The sequence below is a fragment of the Galeopterus variegatus genome, unplaced genomic scaffold (genome assembly GCF_000696425.1).
Source record: "Galeopterus variegatus unplaced genomic scaffold, G_variegatus-3.0.2 Scaffold694, whole genome shotgun sequence".
Taxonomy (NCBI): Eukaryota; Metazoa; Chordata; class Mammalia; order Dermoptera; family Cynocephalidae; genus Galeopterus; species Galeopterus variegatus.
This window is the reverse complement of record NW_007726805.1, coordinates 41753-50343: the sequence shown is the minus strand read 5'-3', so window position 1 is coordinate 50343 and position 8591 is coordinate 41753. Positions and strand designations below refer to the sequence as shown.

The window sequence follows — 8591 nt, the reverse complement described above, 5'->3', positions numbered from 1 at the left end:
TTGTGGGCCTCCGTAGAGATGTTTCCCAGGTAATATTTCTAGCAGACATGGAGGTAATTTAAAGGTGGCAGCCAGATTTATAGTTATCTGTATTCTCGTGGTAAAGTAAATGTCCTAGAGGAGATGAAAGTAGACAGTGTTTTTCATCACTGAAAAATAGAAAATAACTTGAATTAATTGAGGCAGATGGTCCATGAACAACGCTTCAGAAACAAAATAGAGCTTCTGACCTTTGGTGACCAAGAAAAATCACAAAGTTATATATGGGACTCAGTTCAGCCCTACATTAAGATCAAATTGTTTCCAATAATTAATGTAAATCATTACATCTTTCTTCCATTCTACAGTGTCTTTGCCCTCTGTGTCATCTTGGAAAGTGGGCTTAACATTCTAATTGAACATTCCCCAGTTCACATCTCTTTTTTCCTCTCTATTTTTTCTTCTTCTGTTGAGCTGTTTGTATTTTCCATGACAAATGCCTCAACTGGATGAATGAATGTTAAAAAAAAAAAAAAAGTTTTCCAAATTTGGTCAAGGCTCATATCCACCCACTATCCACAACCAAAGAATTTTTTTTCCCCGTTATGTCTTTTTTCATGACCGGTAACGGGATCGCAACCCTCAGTGTCGCGCCCGTACCACGACCGGCAACGGGATCGCAACCCTCGGTGTCGCGCCCGCACCGCGCTCAACCAGTGAGCAGACCGGTCTCTATATGGGATCTGAACCCTCAGCGGGAGCACCGCTGCTCCCAAGCGCCGCACTCTACCGAGTGCGCCACCAGGCCGGCCCCACAACCAAAGAATTTGACTGCCCTCACTATGTAAACAATGAGCTTTTGTTTTGTTATCATTCTCGATACAAAAATGACCTTAGTAGAAGAAAAATTCAAGTAACTGAGAAAATACTCAGGACTGGTAAGAAAAATCTTACATTTTGTAGGATGTTATTATTTACTACACCCTTTGGCATTCCATCTCTCTTGGTCTTAGCTAAAGATCTCTTGACCGTTAACCATAGCAACACAGAAAGTTCTACTGACGATAATGTGAGTGACATGCTCCTAGGTTTATATATATTCTGGAATCTTCATATACATTCTGAGAAAACTGAAGCAGAGCATTTCTGGCTCAAGGTTATAGAGCTAAAAAAGCACAGGAACCCAAATCTGTGTTGTTCTGCCTCAATATGTCTTTGTAATTATGAGATCTGGTTTATGTGCTAAGGTGGCAACACAAAAGCCCAGAGGATAATTTGCAGGAACTTCTAGATTAAAGGAGCTCAAGTTTTACCTTTCTTGGGAAACCTTCATCCTGTTTAAAACTTTTTTCAGAGCCTCCTTTACTTCCTTGTTTCTCAGGCTGTAGATCATTGGGTTTAGCATGGGGATTATGACAGTGTAAAATATTGACACAATCTTGTCTTCCCCAAGAGATTTGCCCATGTTACCTTTCAGGTAAATAAATATGAGTGTCCCAAAGAAAAGAGCCACTGCGGTCATGTGAGAAGCACAGGTGGAGATGGCCTTGGTTTTTCCACCTGCAGTACGAATCTTCAGAACAGACTGAATAATGAATAGGTAGGATATAAGAACCACTGAAATGCTGGTTGTGATGACCAAGAAAGCTAAGAAGTAGATTATCTGCTCTCGTGGCCTGGTCTCAGTACAGGCAAGCTTTAGCAGGGGTGGGAGGTCACAAAAGAAGAAGTCCACATGGTTGGACTTACAGAAGGAAATCGAGAAGGTACACCCAGTGCGGATCACAGAATTGACCATGGCACCAGCATATGCCCCAGCCACCAGCCCCAGAAGGGTCCGTGGTGTCATGGCTGTGGCATAGAGGAGGGGATTACACACAGCCTCATAGCGGTCATAGGCCATCGCTGCCAAAAGGAAGCATTCAGTGCTAGCACAGAGTGTGAAAAAGAAGAACTGTGTCACACATTGCCCATAGGTGATGACCATTTCATCAGTCCACAAGGTCTCGAGCAACTGAGGGACAATAACAGAAGAGTAGCAAATGTCCAGGAAGGAAAGGTGGCTGAGGAAGAAGTACATGGGAGTCTGGAGCCGAGGGTCACTCTGAATTAGCCCTATCATGCCCAGGTTGCCCCCCATGATGATGAGATAAAGGACCAGGAACACAAAGAAGAGACCTGTCTGCAGCTCTGCCTGCAGCTGGAACCCCATCAGAACAAATCCCGTCACCACAGTGTCATTCTCTGCCATGAAGCCAAGGTAATCCGCTGGAATAAAAAAATAAAGTTTCATTGAATATAAGTTAATGTGACTGTGTATTGACTTGATCATTGCTTACTAATGATTAAAAAAATCTTTTAGATTTATAAAGCACTTTACATTTTTCAAAAACTTTATTTCACTTGATACTTCAGAAATCCTTGAAAATATATATTGTTGATCCCACTTTTGAAAGAAGAACATAAAAGTCGAAGAGCTGAAGTGACCAGTGCAGGATTTCATAGATAGTAAGCAGAAAAAGCCAGGGCTAGAGCTCAATGCCTTAGGCACCCAAACATCTGACAGGTCCCAAACCAGAAACCTATATCAGCTTCATGTGGAGCCAGAAAACACTTTGTTGGAGAAACCCTACTGTATAGTATTAAGGACATAGGCTTTGAAATCACATGTGTACTTAAATCCCTTAAGACCTTGAGCAAGTTAATTAACCTTTCTGAACCTCAGCTTCCTTCTTAGTTAAATGGGGATCACAATGCCAAAGTCACAATATTATTGAGAAGGACATAATTTGCACACTGTGCATGGCACATGGTCTGACTCACACATTTAGAATTATTTTTCCTAAATTCTAAATTCTGGGATAATGTGAGTGACATGCTCCTAAGTTTATATGCACTGTGGAATCATCTTATCTCCAAGTCCACAGCCCCCTGGAGTTCCAGCGTCAATTCTACTTTCTTTGGGTTGTTTTTGATGAACATAAGAGCACAGTAGATTTAAATGCTAGACAGTTTACCCCAAAGAGCAAGCCTGTTAAAACCTCTGCAGCCTGTCACCTGCCAAGTCACTTCTTCCTGTTTCTGCCAAGCAGCATGGCCTGCTTTCCAGTTCTCCTCTTATTCCAAAGGACCTGTCCCATTTTTTTAATGCCAGATTATCAATCAGTCAGATACATGAATCAAGCCATTCCAGAATTAGCCTGCAAAGCTCATTGAGGGACAAAAACATCGCACTGTGTTTAGAATTCTAATGCAGATGGGGTTCTTGCCAGGTGTTTGGACAATCCTGTCTCTTTGCCTTTGAATGCTGATAATTTGGGGTAATGAAAATACTGAATGTGGACTTTAAAGGAGATTTTTCTTGTCCTCTTTCCATCCTTGACACAAAGCTGAATTTGAGAAAGATCTCATAGGACTTCAGCTAAATAATAAAATAAAACTTTGATCAATGTTTGGCAAAAGTTGATCTAATGATGGAATAAAGGTCAGCATTTGGTGGTTTTTCCCCACTGAATTCTTAATAGTACACATATTTAGGTTGTTTTTTCTGTACTTAGGGACAAATCTTATCCTAATCTTCTCCCAAAACAATGACTTGCTGTGTACTTAAGAGGGGTTCACACAAATCATCCTGACAAAAGGGAGAAAAGAGCTATATTTACTTATTTATTCAATAAAAATCTACAGAGAACTTGCCATGTACTAGGCTCTTCGGAAAAAAAATAGGCAAAGATCCCTTCCCACATGGAGAGGTCATTCTAGCAAAGCCAGGCATATACGATATATGTGTTTAAATACAAAAAATATAGTTTCTACAATGATAGAAAATGAAAAGTGCTATGTGGAAAAAAATGCTACCAAATGTGGGGAATTAGGAGTTTCAAAGTAAGGAGAAGGGTATTTAAAGAGAACCATCAAAAAGACTCATTGAAAAGGCAACAATTTAGCAGAATTGCTGAGAATCACGTAACTATTCACATTTATTTTCATGCGTAATTTATCCACAAATAATAGAAAATAAAGACATAAATCACCAACAATGAGCCAACCTGCTCTCATTACAAAATATTCAAAGTTTGAACTAGCCAGTTAGCTCAGTTGGTTACAGCATGGTACTGATAACATGAAAGTCCAGAGTTAGATTCCTGTACTGGCCAGCCACCAAAAAGAAAAAAGAAAAATAAAAAACAGTTTTCCAGATACATATGAGACACTTTCAAGACAACTTTGTTCAGAAGTGGTTAGCCTCCAAGTAACAGAGAGAAGCCCCTAAGGCACTGGAAGCTCAATGATTAGCCTAAGATCATCCAGCTTAAAGGTAAGGCTGGAGTCCCGGAAATATAGCAACGTCGCTAAAAATATGAGCCCTGAAGACACACAGGTCTTGTTCCAAACCTGGACTCAGTCATTTCTATTTGTGTGACCTAGGACAAGTTACTTGACCTCTAGAGTCTCAGTTTCGACATCCATGCAATAGCAACAATGGTATTACTGTGCCGTGACAAGTGGAAGATGTAATTCAGGAAACGACATGCTCTGTGCCTAGTACAGAGTAAACATGCAATACAGGACATTGTTACAAAAATGATTTTTCAACCACTAGGTTTTTCAGTCATTCAGAATTTCAATTTATCCCTACTTTACTGCTGAGTAAAATAAGGCTCAAGTGGGTAAGCCATTTTCCCGAAACCGCAAAGTTAATAAATGCATGGGGCTTCTAGCTCCAAATTCACTGTGCTTTCTGCTAACCTACACCATTGCGCATCACTTTGGCCCAGAAAGTGGGACTCCATAGCTCAGCTTCAGGCAGCCCTAGCTGCGGAGGCACAAGTTAGGAGACCTACTTTATTTCACCACTGTCCTAAAAGACACTTTTAGGTCTCTGCTACGTGTGGGGAGGAGGGAGCTATTTTTCTACAGGGGGTTGGCAGTTGATGGTGATGAGCTAGAGAGAGTAAGTGACAGGAAGCCTGGAAACAACACCTGGAGGCCTGAATTCAAGTTCGGATTCTGCCACTAAATCAAGTATCTCCCATCTCTGGTCTGTGTCTTCACATGAGAAGACCACACTAAAAGACCTCAAAACCTGCATCTTCTTTTATAACATAATGGTTTCTCTTTTCCTCTTAAAAGTTCCATGGGAGAGGAAAAGAATATCTATTAACAATAATGGATGACATTGAGAGTGCTCATTGTGTGTTAAATACTGTCCTAGGTATTTTATATGAACTGCCTCATTTACTTCTCACAATACCCCAACACAGGATGTATTCTTATTATTCCTATTTATAAACCTGGAAACAGGAGCTTGCAGAGATCAAGTAACTTGGCTTAAGTAAACCACTAGGCAGGGATTTGAACCACTGGCCCATTGCTCATTAGTATGGCAATAGTGAAGATTACCAGGCACTGAGCACCTTTTTATGCCCAGGACTTTTCTCGTGGCTTTACATGCATTACCCTTGTACACTTGAGCAAGGAAGAGGGTAACATAAATTAAATAGAGATTTTGGCAAATGACCCCAATTCTGCATTGGAAACACAGCACATGTTCTCCTTTTTGTAGCATCACCTTTATTCAGCATGTCTTACCTGCTGGGATGGGAGGGTGGAAAAGATGCTCAGGGCTAATGAGGAGTCTGCACCCACCAAGGACCATTACCTCTAGCATGAATTTAAGTTGCAAAATAAAAGTCATGTGAACCAATTTTGCTCCCAGCTCACTATTATCATCTGCCTACCTGTACTCTCCCTTTGCTCAAATCTCATTCCTCATTTTTAATTTATCTTGCTGCATGTTATGCATTTTTATAAACCACTTTAAATCTCTTTTGGAAAGAGGCTTTGATGAATAAATAAATACAAAATAAAATTGCCCGTTTGCCGGATGCCAAGATAATCAGAATAATTAGTCCTATCAGCCTCAGACCAATAACAATGCCACCAGAGGACTTTGCCTAATGGGTTCTGGAAAGACAGTGAACATACGGTAGTTCAACCTAAATCAGACCGATCTATGGATGATGGAGAAAGGCAGATGCTCAGGGGAGAAAGTGGAAAAGATTAGGGAGGTCTCCTGGTCTGTGCCACCATAGCCACTCCTGAAATCTTCATAAATCAAAATCCTGAGATAGTGACCTGGGCCTTCATTCTGACACAGTGAACAGCATGAAGAGGGTGGGAGAGGGTCTTCTAACTCATAGCACACCTTAATGTGATCCTTCTGAGCATCAAGTATGTCCATTTTTGCAATGAGCAGAGGAAAATTTTTAAAGAAAACCAGGGTTGCCCAATGGTTGCTGATCTTCAGAGCTAGAAAGTTTGGTTCAGTTCCATCTTGCTGTGAAATGCATTGTCAACACTTCTAAACTGGTCCAGAATGATTTACAATTCTAGATAGAACAGCCAATCAATTGAATAATGATTAAGATAAGGGAAAACAAACAACATCTCCACAAAGTCTCCAGACAGGGAGAAGAACCACGGATCCATGTGGCCTTAGAGGAAAATACCTGGTCCCAGATAATTTAGATAAACTAAGTGGCTGAGAAAGTATGACTAGAACACTGAAGCATCAGTTTCCTGTTTTTGAAGCTCACGGAATAGTTGAAAATGCTGGTTTTTAAGGATGCACAGGAACCTCGGCGGGAGCGCAGCCGCACTTCCCAAGTGGCGCACTAGCGCAGTGCGCCACCGGGCCAGCCCCCAGGAAAAAAGTGATCTTTAATGCCATTATGCACCTACCATGTTCTGCCGTGTTGAGCGACATCAGCATTTAACATTCTCAGCAATCTGTTATCTAATTCAGGCAAAGAAACATTTCCGTTTTAGATAGGCCTCACCTGGTGGACCTCTGTAACTCTAGGTTATCTTTCCCCCACACTAGTTATGTCTGCCCTAAGCTCACAGCCTCATTTTTATATCAGCCAATGGTGAACACACCTAGTATATATAATCCTCACACATTCCAAAGCTAAAGAGAAAGACCTTGAGATGTCTGCTCTTTGAGATTATTAATGCTCCCAAAACCTGCACTTAAAAACTAATGGGGGCTTTAGAAGAGAGAAAGTCCAGCAGGCTTTAATAGGTTCCATCTGTCACCTTAGAGCAGAGAAAGCACTGGACTAAGAACCAAGAAGCTACTATGGATCAAACAAGAAAATGCATAGGAAGTTGATTCTAAAAGTAAGACATTTGTACCTGCAAGGGATTGCTGTAAGTGCCCAGAGATCAGCTTTATAACAGCACATTCTGTGGGAAATATTTAGCCATGGATCTGAAGAGTATTTAGCTCAGCAAAACTAATCCACTTAGATCCTCAAAGTCAGGTTTAAAGTTATTTAAAAATGATGAGGTATAAAGGTTGTGTGCTGTGCCCAAAGTTATGTAACCAGTGCTCTCAGCTGAAATGATGCAGCAAAGATTTACAAGGGCTCTACCCATTTACTCCATGCCAGGCAGTATGCCGGACACTGGGGATGTCACAATAAATATATAGAACTAAAGGAACTTGGATGATGGTGATTCTCCCTCTGCCACTATAATCAAATTGGCATCATCTACCACTCAATGTGTCATTGTGGACTTGGGTCCTCAGAATGTTTAAATGATGAAAAACTGCTGTAGCAGCTCTTTCTACCCACACAGTGTGTGTTCATGTACAGAAATGTTTCAAGCTAGGGATGAAAATAGAGTCTCTATTCAAGAGCTCTCTATTTCCTTTAGAAACCTGTTTGGGAAAAACTTAGTTGGTCTTTTTCTAGTTGAATAAAAACTCATAAAGACATAGGAAAATATTTTCTGGCAATATATTCGCATTGAATATTGCAGAAAGGCAGAACCAGCATGATGTCTGGGAACCAGAATGCTTTGAAGTTCTATCACAATAGGGTCAAGTCCCAGCATCACTTATATTCCCTGGACTTCAACTCTTTCATCTATAAGACAAGCATGATACTACCTAATGCACAGGAGCATTGTGAGGATGAAATGAGATGACACAGTGTGTGTTCAACAAAGATGAGTTCCATTGCACACAATGGAAGGTGTGAATTCCCCCTCCCAACAATGCCAAATTACTTTCTTAATCCCTCACTTTAGAACATTGTATACCCATTACCTCATCTGATCTTCACACAACCCATTTTCAGATGAGGAAAGTGAGACATGTCCGAGGGTCACACAGTTAAGAAGAAAAGCAGTCAGAAATGGGACCCAGACCCGCCTACCACACCAAGATACTGTTCACCAAAGTGCCTGTAGAGATACAGATGCCCTGCCTGAAGATGGAAGGTGGGGGAAAAAGACATGAAAAGTTGAAATCTTTAGGTTCTTCCTCATTTTCTGATCCTACTATAAACTTCTAGAATGCACATGAAGTTTGTCCAGACACTGACCTCAAATCTCTTACAGTTGTCTTTTTCCAAGGCCTGTTCTCTCTGATTCATCTGCTCCCTGGACTGAATGTGCAGTAAAATCTTGGAGCTTAAAGGAGTCTCTACAGGTCATGGTTCTGCACTTCTGACCTTCAGACAGATGAAGCAGCATTACCCCATCCTCTGGATGAGGAAAGAGAGGCCCTGATATGAGGAAGGTCTTGCCCATTTATAGTC

General features: G+C 41.0%; 1 protein-coding gene across 1 annotated transcript; it reads right to left on the bottom strand.

Moving 5' to 3' along the window:
• Window positions 1-1288: 1288 nt before the first annotated feature.
• Window positions 1289-2230, bottom strand: LOC103589509 (olfactory receptor 9I1-like). The gene has a single exon (XM_008571515.1). The coding sequence runs from the start codon at window positions 2228-2230 to the stop codon at window positions 1289-1291; it is 942 nt and encodes a 313-aa protein (XP_008569737.1).
• Window positions 2231-8591: the final 6361 nt, after the last annotated feature.

What these genes read in the sequence shown, in the direction of transcription:
- LOC103589509 (XM_008571515.1), bottom strand. Translation starts at nt 2,230, where the DNA reads ATGGCAGAGAATGACACTGTGGTGACGGGATTTGTTCTGATGGGGTTC.